This window comes from Mustela nigripes, chromosome 5, assembly GCF_022355385.1.
Source record: "Mustela nigripes isolate SB6536 chromosome 5, MUSNIG.SB6536, whole genome shotgun sequence".
In the NCBI taxonomy this organism is placed as follows: Eukaryota; Metazoa; Chordata; class Mammalia; order Carnivora; family Mustelidae; genus Mustela; species Mustela nigripes.
The window spans coordinates 91,124,764-91,150,486 of NC_081561.1; the positions used below are offsets into that span (position 1 = coordinate 91,124,764).

The 25,723-nt window shown below is 39.2% G+C and overlaps 1 protein-coding gene across 7 annotated transcripts in view; it reads left to right on the forward strand.

The window, feature by feature from the left end:
• AIG1 (androgen induced 1) overlaps positions 1-25,723 on the forward strand; it is a 271,080-nt gene that overhangs the window by 208,112 nt on the left and 37,245 nt on the right. For 5 of the 7 annotated variants that reach the window (XM_059400851.1, XM_059400852.1, XM_059400855.1 and 2 more), the window contains exon 4: positions 6,703-6,818. The exons of the other annotated variants lie outside the window; for them this stretch is intronic. In XM_059400851.1, the coding sequence (XP_059256834.1) occupies positions 6,703-6,818 (116 nt within the window). The remainder of the gene's footprint in view (positions 1-6,702; positions 6,819-25,723) is intronic. 7 annotated transcript variants of the gene reach the window in all.

A 25,723-nucleotide genomic window follows, 5' to 3' on the forward strand; every position in this document is an offset into this window, starting at 1 on the left:
AGGAGGAAGACCTGAGAAATGACAGTAGAACATGCTCTTCCGATCTTTAGTTTATTGTTTTGTATTGTATAAAAAATAGTATTCTAGATTCTAGAGCTCTAAAATCATCTTGAGCAAGTTCCCTAATTCATTCATTCTGCTGGCCTGAATTCATGCCATCACACAGCATCATTTTATCCTTCTATGCATTCCCCAGCAAAGTTTATTCTAAGACCCCCTTTTTGGTGTAGGCCACTGATGACCATCACAGATAATCAAAATGTCTTTCATAGGAGCATGTCCGGATCCTCCTCATGCCTTGTAAATCCATTTCTATAATCCTGTTAAATACCCTTAAATTCTTCCATCAATACCTCAACTTCCTATCTTCTTTTTTCCATTTTTCTGGCAAAAGAACATCTGTTCATAAATCAAATAATTCATCACTTAAAAGGTAGAGAGACAACTCATGGGTAATCCATTCCAGTGCATTGACATTGTAGCTCTGATGATAGATAAGATAATTTACGTGGCACAGGGACCGGGCATTAAGCAATATTGAATCAAGTAGTGAAAAGGTAATTCCCTCTCAATTATCTTTAAATCCTTCTGATTCTGTTTAGGGGAGTCTCTATTTCATGCTAGTACATCTTTAATGCCTCTCTAATGCTTACTAACCTCCCTACTGAACACATCAAGTTTAGGCCTCAGAATCAGAGCTGTCAATCAGACTCACATATTTAGCCATATATTTATTGAGATCAATTAGTTTTCATTGTATTTGTTTTTGTGATTGTCTTCAATCAAGTGATATTCTATTTATGAGAACTTATAAGTCTTATAAATATTCTATTTATAAGAATTTATAAGTTTCCCATTAAATACATATATTTTTTTAATCTGAATTGAATTAAGAATACTTTTTTAAAAAATGAGATGGCTTGAGACAGGATTAAAGTATGATTTTTGACTTTAGTATGCCCTAGGCACTTTGCACTTTTGGGGCCTTTCTTTCTGACATTTACTTATATGTATATACATATATATATATATATATGTATGTGTATACATTTATTTAAATATATGTATTTTTATAAATATTTATTATAGATTTTATATGTTTTATATGTATTTATTATATATGTAACCTTTTATGATGGCATTATATGAAGATGGATATAATCATCATTCTAAAAGTTCATTTTTTTTCTTCTGATTGTAGAAGAAATTGAAACATTTTCATGGCTCCTGGACACCATGTCTACCAAGCTTCACGCCTAGGTGACCCCTAGTATGGGATGTAGCAAAGCTTAAAATACTAGTTTATCATGACTGAAGTTTGAGGTACACTAGTTTAATGCAACCCCCTCATTTTACCAAAAAAAAAAAAAAAAGTACTGAGCTTCACAAATGTAAAAGAGCCTGACTAAAGTCTTATAATGTGGTAGGAAGGATACAATCAGAACTAGATCCTAAATGCCAGTTCCCTGGTCTTTCTACTTAATAAGACTGCATTCTTCCTTGGAGCCTCTCCTACAAAGCCTTTTTCTTATCCCATTTCCTTCACATCATGATTGAATTATGGGTCCTTCCTTGAATCTAGTCCTCTGCTCAAGGCTGGGTGTCTCTGTGCAGAGGTAACAACACCTGGTGGATCCTCCCAGACTGACCTTTGCCTTGGGTTGCTGGTCAGTTCGTAGTGGTAATCACCTGAACCTCATTAAGAAGATCCACAAAGGAGGGGCACCTGGGTGGCTCAGTGGGTTAAAGCCTCTGCCTTCGGCTCAGGTCATGATCCCAGAGTCCTGGGATCGAGTCCCGCATCGGGCTCTCTGCTCAGCAGGGAGCCTGCTTCCCCCTCTCTCTCTCTCTGCCTGCCTCTCTGCCTACTTGTGATCTCTGTCTGACAAATAAAAAAAAAAAATCTTTAAAAAAAAAAAAAAAAAAAAAAAGAAGATCCACAAAGGATGCCAAAAACCAAGATGGATTTGGGCTTCCCTTTTTGGACGCAGTTTTTTTAACACAGTCTCATTAAAATTAGCGGCACTGGAAACTGGAGCTTGGGATAGGAGAACTGCTTATATTTTACATCAGTGCTTTCCAGGGCAGAGTTGATAGATTAAATCAAAGGTTTATTCATTGGGCTCTCAACCTTTCATCTGACTTAGCACTTACAAACAAACAGTAGAACCTCAGTAACTCCGCTGTGGGCAATTGTTCTATTGACAATGCACTGCAGAAAACAGTCCAGTGCAATTCTTAAGAACCCCCTCTGGCAACCAGATTTTATCTTTCTTTACTCATTCAGAGTCTATCTGAGGAACCTGAGGAAACGTTAAAATGTATTTGTGGGGACAACTGGGTGGCTCAGTCAGTTGAGCACCTGCCTTTGGCTCAAATCCTGATCTCAGGGTCCTGGGATCAAGCCCCAAGTCAGGCTTCTGCTCAGCGGGGAGACTATTTCTCCTTCGGCCCCTCCCCTCTGCTCATGCTCTCTCTCTTTCTCTCGGTCTCAAATAAATAAATAAAATCCTTAAAAAATAATAATACAAAATAAAAGGTATTTGTGTTTGAGAAATAGAAACAGATCATTCTTGAATATACCCTTTTTTTTTTAAGTTTTCAGATAATCTTTTATTGAAGTATGTTCCTTTGTGGTTCTTAAGTAGCTGGGCAGTCCACTGTACCACTGTTGATATTATCTATGATGTCAGGAGGATGGCGGCCATCAGCAATGCAGCCCGCAAACTAGGAAGTCCCCAGAGGTTCTCTTTAATGGCTCCAGAGAGCTCTCTGATTATAAAGATTGGTAATGCATTTGTTGGGCAATGTTGACAATTTCGTCAAAAGTGAGACTTTCGCTGTACTTGGTGGTTTTTTGCTTCCTTCTGTCTCCGACTGGTTCCTGGGGGCCTTTGACAATAGGGCACAGACAGATGATACTACCCAATCTGGGCCTATTCCAAATGGTCAGTTTCACAGTCATGTTCAGACCCTTCTGGTCACCTATTGCCTTGCATGTCACCAACTTTTTTGGGAGACAGACCCAAGGTCCAGTGTTGGAGCTTGAGGTAGATGTGGCATCGACTCCCCAGCTCATGCACTCAGTCTGTGAATTTGATCTCATTGGGGTGGAGTTTGGGCAACATGACAAAGGCAGCTGCCAGATGAACCAGAGGCTGGATGATCAAGAAAGTTACACCTTGACCTCCTTTGCCTCCATCCATCTTTATCAGTGCACCACTGAGAAGTCCTAACTTTATGCCAGCTGGTTTTATTATTCAGAATGCTTATATGCCATAGGAAAGAACACATTTGGCAAAATACTTTTTTTTTTTTTTTTTTTTTTACAGTGAAGACCTCTTTGTTTATTTTGAGGCTCAAGCAAAAAATAGTTCTGGTCAATTGAGTGACAATGTAAGTGATCTTAAGTCATGCATTCCCACAGGCTTATTGAGTTGAATATTACTTATCTATATCTTTGACAAATACAATTCTGATGTAGAAAACAGAGCCTGGCATTTGGAAACAGCTGGTCTAGAACCCTACTTCCAGACATACTAGCTCTATGATCTTGGGCAATACAATGATCTTTTTCTGAGTGTTTGTTATCTCATCTGCAAAATGTAGTTAAAAATTTCCATTAAAAATGTTGCTTTGAAGATTAAATTATCTCCATGAGTATTTTTTGAGCATTTCCTATGTGCCAGGCTCTTTTCTACAAATACCACAGTGAACAAAACATAGGACTACTGTTTTTGTACAGCAGGTGGTTTTGAATGGACTTGAGTATTTCCTTCCTGGTTCTTAAGTCATTCAAGCACAGTGTTGCCTGGGAGTGGATTAGAACTGGATTTCTTGTACCTGTAGCTCTAAAATAATTATCCCTCTTGTTGCTACAGATTTGGGGTTACAGTTGAGCTGCTAAAGGTTACTTAGAGATTCAGCAGGCCCATTTGTAGATTTTTACCATTTTCTTAGTTTATAAAACCTTAACTACCTGCAGAGCAATGTTTTTATTTGCTCTAAATATTTTACACTACTTTTACTTTTGTCAGTATGTACTGTTTAACAGTAAACATCATTTGCATTACACATTTTTAGAAAGGGAGATATACATTCTTCAGTGCCTGAAAATTCTGAATGACATGCTATTACCCAAGATTTGCCACTGGGCCAACTGGCACACAGAAAGATCTTATGTCACAGATTATGTCATTGATAGAACAAGTAGCTCCTTTTTAGCGGTGATGATGCCATTAATGAAGTGATCTAGAAAGATTTTCATTTTTCAGAGATTTTCTGTCTGGCATTATCAAAATACACCCTAACCCTTCTAGGTATGACATCTGATAATCAACAAAGAGGCTAAGTAAAAGAATGATAACTGGATAACTAAGAATATTCAGATAAGTTATTTGAACTTATATAATTTTATAGAAAAGGGATGATTTTCTACTCAGCTTGGAGCAATGGATGAAGAGGTAGAATTTAAATGCTTTTTAATATTAATGAATCAAAAAATAACATATCACCATGATTTTGTAACTCACACAGGCCACCAGAGTCAATTAGCACTATCTTCAGTGTAAAATGGAGTTAATAGTTCCCGTTAAGAATGTTGGTGGTTTTGGGGCACCTGGGTGGCTCAGTGGGTTAAGCCTCTGCCTTCGACTCAGGTCATGATCCCAGGGTCCTGGGATCGAGCCCCGCATCGGGCTCTCTGCTCGGCAGGGAGCCTGCTTCCCCCTCTCTCTCTGCCTGCCTCTCTACCTACGTATGATGTCTCTCTCTGTATCAAATAAATAAATAAATCTTAAAAAAAAAAAAAATGTTGGTGTTTTTTTTTTTTCCCTGTATAAGATTTGATAAGACTTAGACTTATCGTTAGCTATACATTTGAATTTTACACATGAATGCACCATTGCAAAACTACTATTGGCTTCTCAAACTGTTGTTGAAACTCCAGGCCAATATCATCTCAGGTGACTAGATTATAGTGAATAAAACAACAAAATAGATCTTTAAAACACATACTGTCTCTGTATCAACACACATGTACATTTTGCATAGTTCCTTTCAGAGGTAATTATACTGTTTTAGAAAGACAATAGAGAAGCAAAGAATAAGGAAATATAAAGCTACTCAACTGTGGAATTACCCACCTGATGTTTTAGGAATACCGGACTCTAATTACCAATCTATTGGCATTTAGCATAGTTATCGAGAGGAGAACATTTAAAGCAAAGAATTTCTACTATCTTTGTAGTTCTTTAAAAATCCTGTATTTCTGTTTTTTCTATAAATATAAGCAATTTATTTCTTCTAAGATGTTCACTTGGATATCACTACCATGTGTTTTCCTGTCAAGGCCCACCTGCTACCTGGTGCCATGATACTTACGAGAGTTTGAAAATTATAATATTCAATTTCCTGAATTTTCCTTAAATATGTAAACAATATAGGAAGAACAGGGCAAAGATTCTTTCATGGCCATTAAGGAGGTACCAAGTAGAATTCAAACTTATTCATGGTTCAGTTCTCAGTTCTTCCATCTCCTTACTCTTGAGAAACTTCAATGTTGGAAGAAAAATCTATATCCTAACCCAGTTTTACCTGAAAAGATCTTTGTCCCTTAATCTGTTCATCAAATTTCAACACCAGGATAAACTGACTTTCCTTACTTCTCACCAAATTTCATCCCCATCTTGGCCCACTGAACTGAGCATGAGTGGTCACTGAGTCCAAAAAATAAATACAAAGGTCCCATCAAGCTTCTCTGGAGTCGGTCTTCAAACATCATATCTAGATCCATCCTCTGCTGGTAAAAACCAGTACATCCTTTCTGGATACTAATTTGACATTATTTCTTAACCTGCTGCTATTACACACATAATTTGACATTATGCCTTTAACTATAAGAAAATTATTTAACATTCAAAGAATTCTATGAAAGATATTCATCATGAAATTTTTCATAAATTAATAATTTAAAATCTTTTACTACTTAATGTCCAAGAATAGGAATTGGCCAAATAATTTTGGTATATCCAATATATCCATAAAATGGAGTTTCGAGCAACTATAGTTAAGGTTAATATTCTAGAAGAATTTCTAAAATGGCATATTAAAAATTCTCATGTTGGGGCACCTAGGTAGCTCAGTTGGTTAAGTGTCTAACACTTTATTTCGGCTCAGGTCATGATCTCAGAGTTGTGAGATCTAGCCCCCAGTTTGACTCACACACAGGGAGAGGAGCCTCCTTAATATTCTCTCTCTCCCTCTGCAACCCCCCCCCCGAAATTCTCATGGTATGGTCCCAAAACAAAATTCCGTGCACAGTATGATCTTAACTATGTATAAATAATATAAACAAGGGGGAGGGAAAACATCTACCAAAATATTAACAGTGGTTATTTTTATTCCTTTCTTGTGTTCTAATTTTTTTCCTACACATCCTTCAAAATTACTGAAATTTCCTGTGACAGTTATAAATAAAATAAAAATTTAAAAATCCAGATATAGAAGAAAAACACCAGTAGAGCAATCGATGGATCACATGTTTTCTTGTCCATCCTACATCTTAGACAAGCCATATACAGCCGCTCTCTGCTATGGTGCTTTTGCTAAGAATTTGCACTATCCCTTCTCCTGCTGGAGACAAAACAAGTATTGAGGAGCAATGATAAGAATCTGTGTCACCTGCTCTCTGTTCTTTTTCAGCACACAACAGTTTTGCCCTTTATATTAATCGAGATGAGGACATCACACCATGCGTATCCCAGCAGGAGCAGCGGACTCGCCGCCATATGTACCTTCTCTGTTGGCTATATATTATGGTAAGGACAGTGCCTGCTGGGCTTTCGTATTGTATTAGATTTTGCACTGCTAAATTTGGGCACATATTTCATTATGGATATAATCACTAACAGATTCACACTGCGTGCCTCATTTGGTCCAGGACCTGGGCTTTGTCTCATTTCCCCAGATGCTTATATTTTTAGAAAGTATATGCCAAACCTCACACAACAGGAATTTGTTGAACAATCCCATGTAAGCAATGGTTCTTCCAAGGCTACATTTTTCAACTCTTTTTCAAACTAAATGTTTTTCTTGGACAGTAGTTTTATTGCTTAAGGGCTTTGCTTGGGATTTTTTTGTTGTTGCTGTTGTTGGTGAGCAAATGCAAATGAGGACAGAAGAAATGGCCTCTTTAGAGGAGTGATCTTAAACTTCATAGGAAACAAGTGAAAACGGACATTCTCCTGAGTCAGTTTAGAACATGTCTTACAATTAGCAATTACACATAATAGGCATTTAAGGGTTTGTTTTGTTTTTTAATTGGGATAAATAAATTACAAGAAATCTCCACTTGCTCCATTGGGCACGAATAAGTCTCAAGTGGGTGGCGCCACATTTATCTGATAACAGCACAGTTGACTGTTGGGTTTACTTCACATTAGTTTCAGTTCTTACCATATTTTAATATTTCAAAATTTCAAAATTCTTTTAAGACAGAATTTCTTACTTCTCTTTGGAATTCCAAGTCCTTTTTGGAGTACTAGTACACTTAGAAGAGGTCCCTCCCACCAGCACTTCTGCCTCTCTTGTCCTGAGTTCTGGGTCACTATCCCCTCCTTTAAACCTCAAGGATTGCATCACATTCTTCCAAACACCCCCAGAACTCTATATAATCCCTCCAAAATCCTGGAGCTTTTTGGGAGGCCCAGTCTCTGTGGAGCATTTGCTCTAGCCAACCCATAAGTACAAAATAAAGTTCAATACAGTACTTCACATACTTTGCGTGAATGACCACATAATGCCCCAGATCTGACCAGAAAGGAAATTTGTTTCTAGGAAGTCATACCCTGTGGCTAGATCTAAATGGACATCCAGATGAAAGACCCCAGAACAAATGTGCAGTAATGCTCATTCTATCTGCCATTTCATTGACTGTCAAAGTCTGTTGGAAAACAAAGTCTGTTTGTTTTCCTCATCACTTTCTAGATTTTTTTGTTTCAACCTAAAATGTTAAGTACTGATTTTCTCTAATAGAAAAAGTCTAGGGCACGTGGGTGGCTCAGTCAGTTAAACAACTGTCTTTGGCTTAGGTCATGATTCTGGAGTCCCAGGATCGAGTCCCACATCGGGGTCCCTGCTCAGTGGGGAGTCTGCTTCTCCCTGTGACCCTCCTCCCTCTTGTGCTTTCTCTCTTTCTCTCACTCTCTCTCTCAAATAAATAAATAAAGTCTTAAAAAAAGAAAAAAAAAAAAAGTCCAAATGATTAGGGCTTACAGGTGAAGTGTGACTAAAATTATGTCTCAAAAATGAATATACATACTTTATATATATGCATTTGATATTCAAATGACTCTTATCTTTCAGAAGATCATGTAGAGAGGCTATGATTTATTCCAGGGATGCATTCATCTTAAAATCAAAAATCATTAAAAAATCAAATCCCTCCCTTCCTCCCAAAAATATAGTCTCATTACTTTGTGCTCATATTTGCTTACCTGTGGGAAGAGAAGCTTTTTTCTCTGAGATCTCTGGGTGTACTTCTGTGAATTCATTTATACACTATTAAATTATCTGAAACTTATAGAGTCCCAGAAGTCTCATCAACTATGTATTTTCTGATAGCTTTTCTTCCACTGTGGGTACACTCAGTCAACGTTTCAAAGAGACACATGGCAAATACCACATAGTCTTCATTATAGACCCCCAAGATCCCTCATTAAAATGAATCATTACTCATGTTCTTCATGCCAAGTGAGGCTTGCCAGGCCTGCATACTCCTTAAGTAAACCAGTACTTGTTTGGACATGTATTGCATTAACCAGCAAATTCTCTCAGATTTGTTCTGAGAGAGCATTCAAAGTAGACTTTTTCCTTTGGTGTTCTGCCCTAGGTATTCATAGCTATGCCAAGAGCTAAACAATGCCCCTCATATCCTGTCATAGTATATAAATCCAAGGATTTTCATTGTTATCAAAAAGGTACTGGCTTTTGCTCCTTCCAGACTATCTCAAAGCTGCCATACCAATGACATGATACTAGAAGTTTCAGGATATGAAATCTTTTGGTAGCATACCAGGATTGTAACTGGACATTCCAGAACTTCATGCCAAAATGGAAGAAATAATTCCTCTTATCATATGCTAATTATAAAACAAATAGATCTCCCTGCCATCCCCTGCGTGGTTGAGCTGAATTTGTACCTCTGCATCTGCTGGCCAGACTGTCTGTGCTTTGCTCTGATTCCCACTTGCTGTCCATTCCCACATGGCTCCCGCTCCACCTAAACCTGTTCTCCTTCCAGATTTGGATAGCCAAAGTTGCAACAGCATATGGGAGCTTTCACTCATAGACTGGAGCTCATTGAGCGGCCACCCTGAGCAGTTCCATTTCCCAATCCCTATTTCAGTCCTCCCAAACTGAGCATCAGAAGTCATTCCAGACTCCTTTTCTACCTCCTTCTGCTTCCCACCATACCTCTCTCCATTTACCCAGGGTCTGGGACACCAGCATCTCCCTATCCACTTACGGTGGGCTCTCAATACCTTGTCTGCATACATCCTCTCCATCATCATTCTCCCACACATTCTGTATACCTTAGTTGTGAGGTTTCCCCTAAAAAATAGGATGACCTGTATTAGCTTATGCAGGATACAACACAGAGGTCCTCTTGGTTTGTAAAGCAACTGTAATTAACAGGAATTATAAGGAATACCATTCTTTTGAGTTCTGTGCCAAGTGCTTTTCAAATACGTTATTTAGCTCCCCAAATAACCCTTTGAGATAGGCATTATCTGGCCTATTTTACAGATAAGAAAACTAACGCTTTGAGAGTATATGACTTGCCCAAGAAAAAGCCAAGTATCCTTGGTGTTGCCAGATCTGGAATGGAAGCATTGTGTGTCCACAGTCTGTACAATTCACATGTTCTCCACTGCCTTCTTCTGGGAGAAGAGCACCTCTGTGGCTGAATAGATTGTGTGTTTAGTTTTTGTTTTGTTTTGAAGCAATACATCAGAAGCAGCATGTCTAATAGTTAAGACTACTTTATGGGTTGGAATTCTGACTCCTTCACTTAACTTTTCTGAGCTCTAACTTAGTTAGGTATGAAATAGGGACAAGGACCTCATGGGGCAGTTTTGAGGATTCAGTTACAGTATATAGAAGCCATAGAACAATACCTGACACACATAAAAAATTTTTATATTTTTCTTTTATTGTCAATAGTAGTAGTAGTAGTGGTGGTGATGTTAGTATTAGTATTTCTATACTTACTGTTCTGACGACAATGCAGAGAGTGTTTTCTTATCAACGGTCTGAGAATTTTAGTTACAATAGTGTAAGCCTTTTGCTTTTACTTTTATTCATTCTCACTCACTCATATACTCTTCACTTTAAAAACCCAAAATAGCCCTAAAGGATATGAAAATATCACTTTCTTTGCTTTTTAAATTTAAAAGAACCATCAGGAGATCCTGAAGGGGGACCGAGTAAAACAGAGAGCTTTAAGATCATAGAATGAGATCATAGAATGTGATGCGCAATAAATGAATCATTGAACATTATAACAAAAAATAATGATGTACTATACATTGTATAATCGAATTTAAATTAAAAAAAAAAAGATCATGGAATGTTGACAAATTCTGTGTGAGACGGTATCCTTACTCTACCTATACAGGACTCCTCCTGGTGGTCAATCTGTTCTTTGGCTGGGGCCCCCCAGCACCTCATGCCTTTGTCTCCCTGTATAGCATTTGTGCTACTCACTACTTTGTTTTTCAATCTGAAAGACACTACTTTGCTTTTCAGCAGTGGGTCTCCTCTGTCCTGAAGTTTCTTCCATCTCCTGCCCATACCCCCCTCCCATGGTGGTTCTCATTCAGTTGACCCCACATGAGATCTCAGGGCCCATGCATAATACATGCTAACACTAAATGCCAGGCACAGCAGGAGCAAGGAGGCATTAGGGAAGGGGAGATAATGAGTCAGAGGACTTTCTTCTAATGGATAAACATTTCTTGTCACTACAGTGAGCTTATTTAAAGCAGAATAGAGATTTCTGTTGTCTCTGGGTTTTTGGTTTTTCATAAATTTCATAAATTCATAAATTTCATATTCCAAATCTCATTACCCCAAATGTGTCCATTGTGCAACTTCTCAAAATAGAAAACAAAACAAAGTAAAATCAAGATGAAGGATGATCATTCTTACATGACACAGTCTTCAACTGCCCTAAATCAGAGTTCCACCTCCATCAAACTTGATTATACTTTAGTTATGCAATTGCAGATTATTTTTGCTCTCCTATTGAAACTTCTTTATTTCTTCAAGTCTGTGCTGGAAACAAATATTGTTTCTTTAAAACAGAGGGGGAAAAAAACCTTAAAAGTAAGACTGTACTCAAATTTAAGTCTTGGGAGGAATTTTTAGCCATGAACAAGTAAAATTTTTAACGTAAAATTCACACCCTCTTCACTAAAAAAAGTGAAATTTTAGACCATGTAAATTTTAGACATGTGAAGTCCCCCTATTTAAGTGGATGCTTCTTTACCAGTTAAGTAAACTGAACAACATGTCGTTCTCTGACCAGCAGATGACATATTCCTTTGTTCAACTGGAATCTTTCACTCTCCGTAACTGCCTGTCCTGATGACTTTTACATCTCTAACAGTGCATGAAAGTCTTCCTGATGTCCTGGCAGTGGAGAACAGGGACCAAAAGAGTAATGCAACATATGCCTCACATTCTGAAGAAAGGTGCCTTTCTTGGGGCCTATAAAAGACAGCTCAAACACTTTGTTCTCTTACACATCACCAAAACCATCCACACTCTTTGCCATGCCTATCTTCTGAACTTTCCTTCTTCAGTCTGGCTAGGGAGAAGGAGAGTGTCTTTGCAGTCTTGAGTTGAGGTCTAGGGTAGCCATTGGGGAAGGAATTGCCTCCCCACATTCACCAAAACCAAGTGTAACAGACTCCAAAAGAATCCTTGGTAAATCAGGTATAAGACAGAAATCTAACTTAGGAAGAGATTTGTGAACATTCATTTGCCTCCTGCCTGAGCAGGAGGGAGAGAGGGACAGCTGTAAAGCGCCTATGACCACATCACTTGTATGTGGCAAAGATGGATGTGTTTCTTGTGGATCTGGTTTGACATTGAGGGAGAGCTCTAGGCTCAACTGTCTCAATGGTGGCCCACCCAAGAAGGCCAGCCCCTAGGCAGGGGTTTCCAAACAGCAAGAAATTATAGCATCCTGCCATGAGCAGGACCCAGTCCATAACCCACATATGGAAATTCTGAATTAGAGAAGCCCCTCAGAGACCCCTACAAACCTCACACATATGTACCACATGCAAAAGTAGGAATCTAAACATCAGCCTCACAACATTTATCAGTGGAAAGCGGGTACTAGCAAAGATAAAGGGGAAACCACTTGCACAGTCATGGACAGTGAAGTCAGGAGTTATTCATCCTCCTCCCATTTCCCCTCCCAGATCCCCAGCTAGGAAAGAGGCATCCCAGAACCAGGCTATGCCCTCCCATTCTACTTCAAGGTACTGGAAGAGAAGCCAGAACAAAAATACAGAGCCCCCTTCTGCTCAAGACTCTGGCAATAATTCTGGTATGTTCAGTGCAGGCATAAGGCTTATGTTGGAGCTGAGTGAGGGAAGAGTGACCGGAGACCCCTGGAGTGGAGGAAGGATTATGTAAGCCTTGTAGGATATGTAAAGACTGTGTTCTTAGTTCATACTGAAATCAAGAGTTATTGGAAGGTTTTGAACAGAAAACTGACATAATCTGAGACATTTTTAAAGGATTATTTTGGCTACTATGTTGAGAATGGACTGCAGGCAATGGCATGGCTTGGACCAAGGTGATAGAAATGGCAGTGTCAGAACTAGAAGAATTCTGGGTATATTTTGAAGATAGAGCCAATAGGATTTCCTACTTAATTTTGACTGAATCTAAATTAAACTCTGGGTTCAGCCCTTCAATACCTCTTTAATTTGATATGGTGGGCAGAATAATGGTTCCAGAAATGTCCACATCCTAATCTCTAGGATTTGTGAATGTGTCACCTCACGTGACAAAAAGGACTTTGCAGATGTGATTACATTTAAGACCTTGGGTTGGGGAGGTTAGCCTACATTATCCAAGTGGGCCCAAACTGATCATCTGGTTTCTCTGCTGCAGTTAGAGGGGAGCAGGACTGTGGGAGAAGGATCAGAGAGATATTACAGGAAAAGGACCCAAACCATCACTGCCAGTTTTAAAGATAGAGGAAGTGGACCATGAGCCAAGTAATGTGGGTTACTTCTAGCAGCTAGCGAAGTCAAGGAGTTGGATCCAGAAAGAACATAGCCCTGCCGACATCTTGACTATAGCCTCCACAGACCTGTGTTGGACTTCTAACCTACAGAATTGTAAGATAAGTATGTGTTGTTTTCAGCCACAAAGTTTGTAGCAATGTATTATACCAGCAGTAGAATACTTACACATTTGAGCAAAGCACTTAGTTTCTGTTGGCCTCAATTACTGCAACTGAAAAAAAAAGAGAGTCATGACACTTAGGCAGGATGACTGTGAGAATCAGAAAAATGAGTGTAGGTGCACCTGGGTAGCTCAGTCGGTTAAGTGTTGGACTCTTGATTTCTACTCAGGTCATGATCTCAGGGTGATGAGAGATCCAGCCCCATTATTATCAGGCTCCATGTTGCACATGTGCCTGCTTAAGATTCTTAAGATTCTCTCCCTCCCTCCCCACCCTCAGGCTCTCTCGCTCTCTCTTGCTCTCTCTCTCAAAAGGAAGGAAGGAAGGAAGGAAGGAAGGAAGGAAGGAAGGAAGGAAGGAAGATGTGTGTAAAATGCCATCCTTGTTGTTCTTTTTATATGCTAAGAATACTCTGACCAAAAGTAGCATAACCCGCCCCTTTCTGCATGTTTCTTCCCTCATTAACCTCTTGTGCCTGTTCTGGGAGGTGGAGGTCCAGATCCTTGAATTCACACCATCTTTTGTTCAGTTCCTCTCTTCCCGTGCTTTGAGAAGATCACTTATCCTCTCCGAGCACTTTTTTACCACCATTAAAAAGGGAGTAACATTTGCACTATAGAATTGCCTTGAGGATTAAGAAGCACATCGGCCTCTTGGGAAATGATTGTGTCTTTCCTTCCTCCCACCACAAAAATCCTGACTGTCTGAGGAGTGTATGGGAAAGTTCCATTTCCTTCTCTCTCTTGTCCCCACAACTCTTATTTTCATTTTATCCTCTGCTCTTCTTATGGATTCTGGTCCTACTTCATGGGCTTCATGTCCCCTCACAACCTATTAAGAATGCTAAAGGGTTTTCTGAAAATTTCTTACTGTTCAAACATTAAGTTATTTCCCAAGCTCTGCTTTTCCCCTGAGAACCAAAAATGTCATTATTTTCCCATTATTCTGATCTGCTTATTTTTACAAACACGTTGTTGAGATGAGTTGTTGTTTTCTCATCTTCTGGACAATGGAGGACTTACCAACTGAGAGTATGGCTTGCACTCATCCCCTCAGAATGCCCACTTGGGTGTTGATTAAATCAGTTCCTTAGATCTGCATCTGGACAGAAAAGTCTTGTGTGTATAATCCATCTCAGTTCCCAGTACTTATTATTCTGAGTTTTGTCTTCTCTAACCCCAACAGCTGGTTCTCAGACTTGCTGAGAGCACATGAAGAACTAGAATTCCCCATATGCTGTTAACCATGTCCCCCACCCCAAAATCATCTTCTATGTGGTTATGACCTTTCCCACACTTCCCCGCAGGACATCCATACCAACATGACCACTTCTTTTCTCTGTAGTCTAGCATCACCATTTTGAGGCTGCTTGTGTCCTCTATGTTACTTGGCAATTTTACTTTGCATTTCCTCTACCTGTTCTGCTAGTCCTCCCTCCACCTCCAGCTCATACTCCCCAGTGATCTCCCAGCAGGTGGTCTGACCTCGAGGAGACTCTAAAAGACTTTAAATAGGAACTCTTTCCGTTTCTTCCTGTAGACATCTTTACTGTACCCACTCCCTCCTTATGACAATAGGGGAAGAATTTCTATACCACCTCTCTTCCATTGATATTGTAGCAGTTTTTTTTTTTAATATTTTATTTATTTATTTGAGAGAGAGAGACAGTGAGAGAGAGCATGAGCGAGGAGAAGGTCAGAGGGAGAAGCAGACTCCCCATGCAGCTGGGAGCCCGATGCGGGACTCGATCCCAGGACTCCGGGATCATGACCTGAGCCGAAGGCAGTCGTCCAACCAACTGAGCCACCCAGGCGTCCCTGATATTGTAGCAGTTTTGATACTAAATTATGCCCCTTCCTGAATCATTGTCTTCTCAGACTAGGATGTCACAATCTCCAGTTTCCCTCCCCAATCTCAAAACCATCCCTCATAGCATCATCTGCAGGCTCTTCCCACTCTACCTAAACCCCCATGCTGGAGTACTTTGGAAACCAGCCCATGATCTCCTTTTCTAATTTATTAACTTTTTAAATTTATTGTGATGAGAATACTCAACTTGGAATCCACCTTCTTAACCAAGATCCTTTTCTATTACTGCCTACTCTCCCTTAGTAAATTCATCAACTCTGCGTTTGTGATTTCTTCCATCCCAGATCTGCAACTCAGAGCTCTCTTCTGATAAGCCTCAGAAGCTTCTCATGCTTGCAATTGCACACCATACTCAAGCAGTACCTGCTTTCCCAACTGCACCCCAAGATTGTATTCCCTAAGCATTGCCATCCACCCAGATGTTCATGCCAGAAATTTATAAGACTCCAACAACCTATCTTTCTGGGGCCTTCTACAGATAGTCATGCTTCAATTTCTGGCTTCTATTCTTCCGAAGTACTTGAAGAATCTTTGTGCTTGCTCCTCTCCACTGCCAACACCATGCCCCAGCTTTTGTTGTCCCTCTCCTGAACCACACACAGAACTGTCATCCCCCACCACCACACACCTGTCCACTTGCAGGATCCTTGGGCACATCCTTTAAAAGCATACTGACCATGTAACTCCTTTGCTCAGAGAGTATGGATGACTTCCCATTGCTTTCAGGAAGTCCAAAGTTTCTTTTCATGGCTTCAGGGACCTCCATTATTTGAACCCACTGACTTCTCTAGCTCCCTCATCCTCCTCTGCCCTCTTTGCTTACTGGCTCCAGCCACAGTGACCTTCTCTCTAATGGTTAAGAGCAATCTAAGTTTCTTCTAAGGTCAAAGCTTTCACCTTCCTCATACCTCCACCTCACCTCCCTTTAGTCATACCCCCACAATTCTTCATTCTTGACATCTCAGCTCAACTATCTCTTTCTTAGGGAGGTCTTCTCTGACTCCCAAGACTGGGTTCAGCCTCTCTAGGGGACACTATTGTAATGCTCTGTTCCTTTCCATCTAAGGAGTTAAAAAGCAGTTGTTGTTATGTGGTTATCTGGTTGATTTTTTTTCAAAGCCTGTCAAGCCCCCAAACAGATCCCCTCCATTCACTATCCAGAGCAAGAGAAAGGTCAGCAGTTGAATTCGTCTTAAAGAAAATAAAGAGAGCTTTCCTCGCTACAGTTTTCTAAGGGTTAATACAAACACATTTCCTTTAGACATCACATCAGTCAAAATGTCAGAAAATATTCTTAAGATAGATTGCTTAATAAGAGAAATTGTGACAGTGCATGAGTTCTAAAAGCAAGCAGACAAAGTAGGGAAAATTTAAATTATATATATACATACACACACACCTACCTTACACTTAGCTCAATGGTAACCATATAAAGTAGTTTACAATATTCTTACCACCCATTTCTCTAACATTGAATTTTGGCTTGTCTCTTCTCCTACCTGCCTGATTCATTTAAATTACCAACTGAAGATGATAGACTTCTAGAAAGAACCACACAGACTGAACTCCTTGTCAGAGTGTCATCCTATGTATGGGAGGTGACCTAGGTCATGCAATAAAAACATTTCAAGTAGAGGAAAGATCCTTTTATTAGTCAAATTATAGACTCTTCATTTCCCTGAGGTGAGCCTTCTCTGTGTCTTTGAGAATATGGGAGCGTTGTGAAGTTCAGAACATATTCTCTGGCGACTGCAGGAGGGAATTATGTGAACAACTCCACAGTGACCATTAGCCCTGCTCAGTCTCATCTTTGGCAGAGGGTTTCCACAGCCTGCAGACATTTGTGTCTCCCACAGCACCCAGCATTGCTCGTCTCCCCTGAGGCACAAATAAACACTGATTAAAAAAAAAAAAATTCAGATGAGGACATATTTGTACCAGATTTGAGGGGATTTTTTAAAAGATTTATTTATTTATTTTTAGAGCGAGAGAACATGAATGAATGCACATGGTGGGGGGTGGAGAGATGGAGAGAGAGTCTTAAGTGACATGGGGGTCAATCGCATGACTCTTGAGATCATGCCTGAGCAGAAACCAAGAGTCAGATGCCTAACTGACTACACCATCCAGGCACTGCAGTACCAGATTTGAGTTTATGCCACAAGAGTGAAAAGAAATCTGCAGCCAAAATGATCTTTTGATTGAGATATAAAGGAAATGGCAAGAGAAACTTAGTCTAAAATAACTATGCAAAACTTTGGCTTTATACATTTAAGTAGACCCATTTTCCTAGTAATTTTCAAAGACATGGAACTAGCTTGATTATTATTATAACATCTTAATTCTCCCTTAATCTGAGAGATCTGGGACAGTGTAGACTAGGGACAAGATTCATTGAGTACAATGCTAAAAGACTCTCAAGTGTCTGTTTCTCTATGGTGTGTCAGACATTGTGCTACATACAGGTGGTAAACAATGTATTAAGCTTCAACTCTGCCCTCAAGGAGCTGACAGTCTACTTAAGAATACAGAAAAATAAAAAAGCAATTACCTTACGTTGATATGGGCTGTTTATATAATAGAAATACAGAAGGCTCTGAAAGTCCAGATGAACATTCCCTCGCCCAGACTCATAGCGTCATAAAAGTCCTCCGAAAGAAGTGACATGGGAGCTGGCCCTTGAGGGGCCATAAAAAGGGCCAGGGCAAAAGTGGGTCAGGCAGAGAAAGGAGATGGCCTGGAAGCAAGAGATGGCAAATCATAGGCAAAGAAGTTCAGTGCACTTGGAACTGGCCACATTTTGTCCTCCTCCAGTCAGGATGAGCTCAGTTCTACCTTTCCTCTTCCCACTAGAGCTACTTTTATTTTACCTCTCTACAACATCCTTGTTTGAACCTGTTTTGTGTGTGTTCCTTTGGTTGGTTGGTTGGTTGGTTGGTTGGTTGGTTGGTTTGCCTGTTTCCCATGATGCCATACTGCCTCTGGTATCCTGCTCATGCTCTCCTTGGCAGGCCCTGTTGATCTAGCCCCTCCCACACTCAAACCCTCTTCACTACCTTTCTCACACTGTCTCCTATCCCCTTTCCACCTCTTGGGCAGAGTGTTTTAAAATGCAAATCTGATCATGTCAATCCTCCTACTTAAAACCCTTCAATGGTTTGTTTTTTCCTGTTTGGATTTTTTTTTTTTTCTTTTTGGGTAGCACTTTTATTTTTCCTTATGCCATGATATATCCCTGGGCTGTGATATTCTCACATAACAGTAGAAAAATAAGATGTGTAAGTCATCCTTAAAAGCTGAGAAATGATACCAAAATCTTACGTAAATTAAAACAATGCATAAATTTACAGGTATGAATACACAAATTGCTTTGCATCCATAACAAGTAGTTTAAGCCCTGTGCTATTCTGTTGAAAACACATTGGATGAGAAGGAAAATGGAGTCCGAAGGCTTGGATTAGCTCTGTTTCCTAGCTCTGCTGGAGGACTGTAAGAAAGAAGTGACAATTTAAAAAAATTAAAAAGAAAAGAAAAAAGAAGTGATAGTTCATTCATAAAGTCTTGCCAGCCTCTTGAGAAATTCAGGAATTGCCATTAGTACTCTGTGTAGATCTAATCAGGCCCCAGAGGAGTGAACAGCTCACATGACATTGTCAGTCAGCCAAACACCATCACGTCAGGCCAAGTCCCCTCCATAAACACATTACACTTAGCCTCCCTTTGTCACACAGAATACCTGTATAAACTTTAAACCAAATGTATGTACACAATTTCAGAAAACACATGATCAAACATAGCTAACTGGAGTACAGTGCTAAACAGTGCCATTTGCCTTCCTGTCAGACAAGGACAGGTTTCTTTGTAAAACGGCATGTTCCTGGTAGATAAGTCTAACAAGATGTGTACCTTTGCCAGAGAAAACTTATACGTGTGAACTAACTTGTACAGAAAAGGGCTATGTATCTGCTAACAGTCCATTTAAAAGTATTTGCAATGGCAAACAGGCAGGATAGACTCATTGAAATTCTACCTGCTCATCCACATCTGCTAGAAAGTCAAAGGAGTAGCCAGATACTGTAATTGCACTCACAGGGGTGGTAATCTTGATTTTCATTGTAGTTGGCTCTGGGGCTGTGACATCTGTGTTCTAAAGTCTGTAACACTGAGCTACTTGATAAAATACCACCAGCCACATGGCACACATTGTACTGACATCTAGGCCCTTGCCAGTATAAGCATCACATCTCGTGGCTGCATTAAAGGCATTCTTGTGAATGCCATGATTCCATGCCTAGGAAGGGTGGCTAGAAAGAGCTTCTGGGTCTAAGATCCTCTCCCTCTAGAGGGAAGTGAGCTGGCCTCAGGGAGCTCAGGTCTATTCTCCAGAGAGAATGGTGAACCTCCAGAGAGGATGGTGGTACCTCTTGTTGGACATCCAGGATAGGGTGGCACCACTTCTCCTGAGATCATGTACAATTCTTTCTCTTCTGCAGTAGTATGGTTATAACCTTTAGAAATATTGTTCCAAGTCTTAGCTTGCCAGGCTCATAAATAAGCTAACAGGGACCAGGCGTAAACCTCAGAAATGGGCATTGTGTGGGTGACAGGTAACACCGTTATCCAAGTCTGTACACCCACCTGCATATGACCAGAGGCTTACAGGGATGGCACATGCAGAATAACAACTTGCACAGCTGGGCTACTGGAGGTGTCAAAAAGGACCTCTGACCAGTGGCCTTGAAGCTCAAGGTAGCTTCACTGAAGAAGAACATGGAGTTTCTCAGGAGCTACAGGAATCACTGCCGAAGGTGCAGTGTCACATTCCCCACCCAACCAGCATGAAGAGAGCTTCATTCAATAGCATTCTTTGATGGCAAATACTGCTCTTGTTCTGGGTTCACCACCCATATGATTCTCCCTCTGCCCCATACTTATGATTACATCCTGTTGTTTGGGGCAATAAATAACAGAACCAACCAGGCACACTGATTATCATCCTTAGCAGAGACATCTTTGCTTATACATGGGCCACTGTTGAGGGAAAGAACAGTGACTTCTCAATTCTTCTTGATACTTTGATTTCTGGCCTACACAAATAAAAAAGAACTGGCCTTGAAGAAGTGACAGCATCTGGAGAATTTTTATTGCTGAAACCCTTTAGTGGTCTCAAAGGCCCTGTATAACTTCACCCTTGCCTAACTATGCCACCTCATCTCCTGCCCTTGCCCGCTCACCCTCTACCCTTCAGTTACTTCTGTATTCTTTTCATCCTTCAGACACACCATGCTCTCAAAGCATTCATACCATGTCCTTCCCTCACCTGTTACTCTATTGTCTGGCTTTCCTTCCAGATGGCAAAGTTCTGAGGGTAGAAGCTACGCCTCTTTTGTTCATTGTAATAACCCCACCTCCTACCAAAATGTTAGTCTCAAAGCATGTGTTAAACACGGAAATGAATGAATAAGAAGAGACTGTAAACAAATGTTAAGGTTTAGTGACCACACACTGGATGAGTTGGTATCTCTTGGCTTCTATTATCTTTGTGACATGAAAGGGTTTTTTTGTTTTGCTTTTTTTAAGGGGGAATAATACAATAAACCCCTACTATCCATCACCTAACTCCGCAATTATCAATATATTGCCAAACTTGTTTCATCTACACCTGATACTTGTTGGATTTATGTAGATATATAATTTACATACAATCCAGTGGTTTTAAGACTTCATGAGGTTGTGCAATCGTCACTATTATTAATTCCAGAACCTTTTTGTTACCCCCCAAATTATCACGGTACCCCTTAAGCAGTCACTCCCCATTCTTCCCTCCCTTCAGCCTCTAGAAATGACTACCCTACTTTCTGTCTACATGAATTTTCCTGGTCTGGATATTTCATATAAATGGAACTATACAATATGTGGCCTTCTGTGTCTGGCTTCTTTTGCTCAGCATGATGTTTTTAAGATTCATCCATGTTGTAGCATGTATTAGCCTACATTACTTTTATGGTCAAATAATATTCCATTGTCTAGATAAAGTACAATTTGTGTATGCATTCATCAATTGATGGGCATTTGGGGGTTGTTTCCTGCTTCTTGGCTAAGGATGGAAGTGTGAATGTATAAAGTATCCACATAGTTAAAGGGAGAAAAAGCTTATAAGGAGGCATAAGGATTTCAGGCCACGGGGAAGCCAGGTTAAATTTGATACTACAAAATAATGCTGCACTATTATAAAATTTGAGTACACAAAACCCTTTGAGGTGAGCTCTGCCTCTTCCCCAGAACTCCATACACCAGTTCCACTAAACTTTTTGTAGTTCCTTAAACTTGGTTTCACTTACTCTGCCTCTCTGTGGGGACCATTTGCTTCTAGGACTTACCTCCACTTACCAGCTATCTTTGAGTCTCAAATCAGATGTCACTTCACCAAGGAAGTCATCCCCAACACTCTGATTGTTGGTAGGTGTCCCTTTTAAGTATTCCCATGGCATCCCTAATCACCCTATTATAGCACTTATAACACTACTGTGAAACCTCACTCCTGCACCACCACTGGACTATAAGCTTGTGGGCAGGAACTACAAAGACATTCTCCAAATTATCCCCAACACCTGAGACAGTATCTGGTACATAACTGGGGCCTAGTATATTTTGAAGGAATAAATAAATGAATGATGCATACTTTCAAAATCATAAATCCATGAGGGTCAAAGATGGTGAAAACTAGGGCAAGACAGTAATGTGGATGTCATTTCAACACAATGACCATAGCAACTCTCCCCAGATGAATTTTCACTCCTTTAAAAATAAGGGAGAATTGTAATATTTGTCAAAACATATATTTGTAGTTCTGAACAAGTTTCCTATCAAAGGAAAAATAAATTTTTCAGAAGTATTAGCAGTTATTAATTCTCCCACTTTCTGTCCTTGTCCACATTTGTTGTTCCATTCTTGAATGAAGACTTCTAGAACAAAATTGGAAAGTGGCACTCAGGTGGACACAGAGAGAAAAGAATAGACTACTAGCCAGGATCACAAATACAATCTAGCATAAGAGATAACTTCTTAATTGACATTAGGGAGGGTCAAAGTGGTTTTCCAAAAGAAAGAAAACTATTAGTAATATGTCTGTCCCATTACCATTAATTTTATTAACTTAATTTTTATTCCTTTTTGTTCACTCAGTTAGAATTTTGGCTGTGTATACTCCCCAAAATTATTAAATTATGAAAAATCTGGATTTTTAATAGCATATTGGGTTAGTAGGGATAGTGTCTGAACTTGACCAAATAAATTCTTCTCTAAAATCACCACACAGAAAATACAGCTACATTTAAAACGTTGTATGCTTCAAGCCTCTGAATGAAATTTTCCTCTGAGGAAAGGACTGTGTAGAGGAAGAAATATCTGACACATACAAATTAAGTGAGGTTGATCTATTGAAATGTAGCTGGCAACAGCCCAGCTTCTTAGTTTTCTTTTAATAGTTTATTTCTAAGTGCACGCATCTTTAAGCTAGCTATATAGCTTGTTTTTACAAGAGACAAATAGTGGAAGATGGCCCTAAATTGGCTCTTGCTTTGCAATCCAAAGTATATCTTAATGCAAGTTTCCCTGTGCTTATTTAATAATGAGGTTGGACAAGAATAATGCTGCCTTGGATTGCAATGTTGAAGGCATTCATTAAAGTTAATAATCAGTGCTCTTGCATAGAAGCTTTTTGCCTAACATTGATCGGCTCTTTGTTGTGTGGAGTTTGCTTGCATTCAAGTAGCAAGAAGCTCACCACAAAGGCCATCAGGTAGGTTTCCATGGTAGCAGTCCTCCTTTTGTTATTCTCATTTGTAACATCGACAGTATCCAAATACTCACTGTGCCACTGCTTAATGAAAAGAAATAGAATACTAATAATGCCAGTATTAGTCAGGAAACTGGTCTTTGGATGCAACAGTGAGGGAGGGCATACTGTCTCCTCAGATTTTCTTTTAAGCAGCCATCCACCAAGTGAGACTGGTGTCCCTTTCATCTTATTACCTTACGACCTATCAATGACCTTTGGTGGTCTCATTTTATACTCTAGGGACAAGTAGAATTAAATGATGGTTAGAACCATTTCATCAGTACTGAACCCAACAAAATACAAGTTTGCAATTGTACACTAATAAGAGTGCAATGTAAAACTATCACAGAAAAAGATCTACTTCTTAAAATATAAAGATAATATTAAAAAATGAAAATAGCTTGGGATTTTGTTGTGTTCTTGTATGTGTTCATTTTTCTTAGTGACTCAACACCTGGATTTCTCATTGTTTTTGTTGTCTAAAACAAACGAATTCTGGTGTCACTTCCCTTTGGTTGTGACTCAATTATTTGAGTCCATAACAGCATATGGGAACTTTGTTATGCAGCCCTGTCTTGTTCTAACAGAGATTACCAGAAAAGTCACCTGGTATGCAGTTATTCAAAGAAAGAGAAGAATTTACTAAGGTTTAGCATTGTTCTTCTATTCAGCTCTGCCAAAACATCATTTCTGCTCCTTACTCAGGAGACAGTAAAAAGTGTAACTCTAATTTAATTTAATTTAATTTAATTTAATTTAATTTAATTTTCTCCTTTCCCCAGGCTAGGAGATCCAAAAACATTTATGAACTGGTAGGATTTTAGTACTTCAGTTTTAGCTACTTTAATTTATACGATTTCCATAGGGCATTGTACGGCTTTCCCAAGTTATTTAAGCATTCATTATAAATGATCTTAGTAAGTAGGTATAACATGTATGGAGGTGTGTAAAATTTCTACTATATATTAAATACATTTCAAAATACTTTATTTTTTTAAAGATTTTATTTATTTATTTATTTGACAGAGATCACAAGTAGACAGAGAGGCAGGCAGAGAGAGAGAGAGGGAGGAGGAAGCAGGCTCCTTGCAAGCAGAGAGCCCGATGTGGGGCTCGATCCGATCCCAGGATTCCAGGATCATGACCTGAGCTGAAGACAGAGGCTTTAACCCACTGAGCCACTCAGGTGCCCCTCAAAATACTTAAAAAAAAAACATCAATGAGATGAACACGAGTTAATAGGGAAATAGATAGAAATTTGGCCAGTGATGCAGAAATGGAAAGGAGTTAGGGTTAAGAGGGAAAGGGTTGCAAGAGTGGAGGAGGATACCTTTTACTTATAAAACAATGAGGATAGGATTTATGGCATACTTATCATCAGAAATCACTACAAGCAAAAAGGGAGTGGGGTGAGATGTTTAAAGAGTTCAAAGGAAAAAAACCCTAGAATTCTACATCCAGCAACATTATTCTATAAATTGAAGAAGGGGTACCTGGCTGGCACTATATGTGCAACATGTGACTCTTGATCTCAGGATTGTGTTCAAGGCCCACGTTGGCCATAGAGTTACTTAAAAAATAAAAATAAAAATAAAAACAAAGTGAAGTATAGATAAAGATTTTTCTGAGGTGAGCAAAAACTGAGAGAATTCATTGTCCAGAGAACTGCCCTAGAAGAAATGTTAAAACATGTTCTTAAGAGAGAAAGAAAATCATACAGGTCAGAAACTTAGATCTACATAAAGAAAGGAGAAACAGAAAGAGGAATAAGTAAAGGCAAAACAAAATATTTCATTCTTCTTATTCTTTATTGATCTTTTAGAGAAGTGCTGTTCACAGTTACAATAATAATAATAATATATTGGGTGATTATTGTATATGGATAAGTGAAGTAACAATAAAGTCATAAGGTATGGAAGGGAGAAATTGATAGTACCTTATTCCTTCATATCTGCACTATCTATGAGTCAATATTGGAAAGCTGATTTAGATTAGTTTCAAATTTGTATTGCAACTCCAGGGAAACACTAGAAAAAAGAAAACTGCAAGAAAAGAGGCATAATTCTCATTCTAAGAGAAAAGAAAGAGAAAATGGAAGCATATAAAATTAAAGCAGAAAAAACAGAAAAGAGGGGGAAGAAAAGAAGAAATAAGCACAATGAATAGAAAACACAAACAAGGTAGTTACTGTTCCAACTGTATCAATTTTTTATATTTTTTAAGACTTTTATTTATTTATTTGAGAGAGAGACCATGAGAGTGAGAGAGAGAGAAAAAATAAGGTTGGTGAGGGGCAGAGGGAGAAAAAGATTCCCTACTGAACAGGGGCCCTGATGTGGGACTCAATCCCAGGACTTCTGGGATCATGACCTGATCTGAAGGCAGAAGCTTAACCAAATGAGCCACACAAGTACCCCTTAATAGTTATTTTAAAGGTGAATGATCTAAATATAGCAATCAAAAGACAAAAAGTGTTGCAGTAGATAAAATAACAATACCAAATATGTATTACCTTCTAGAAA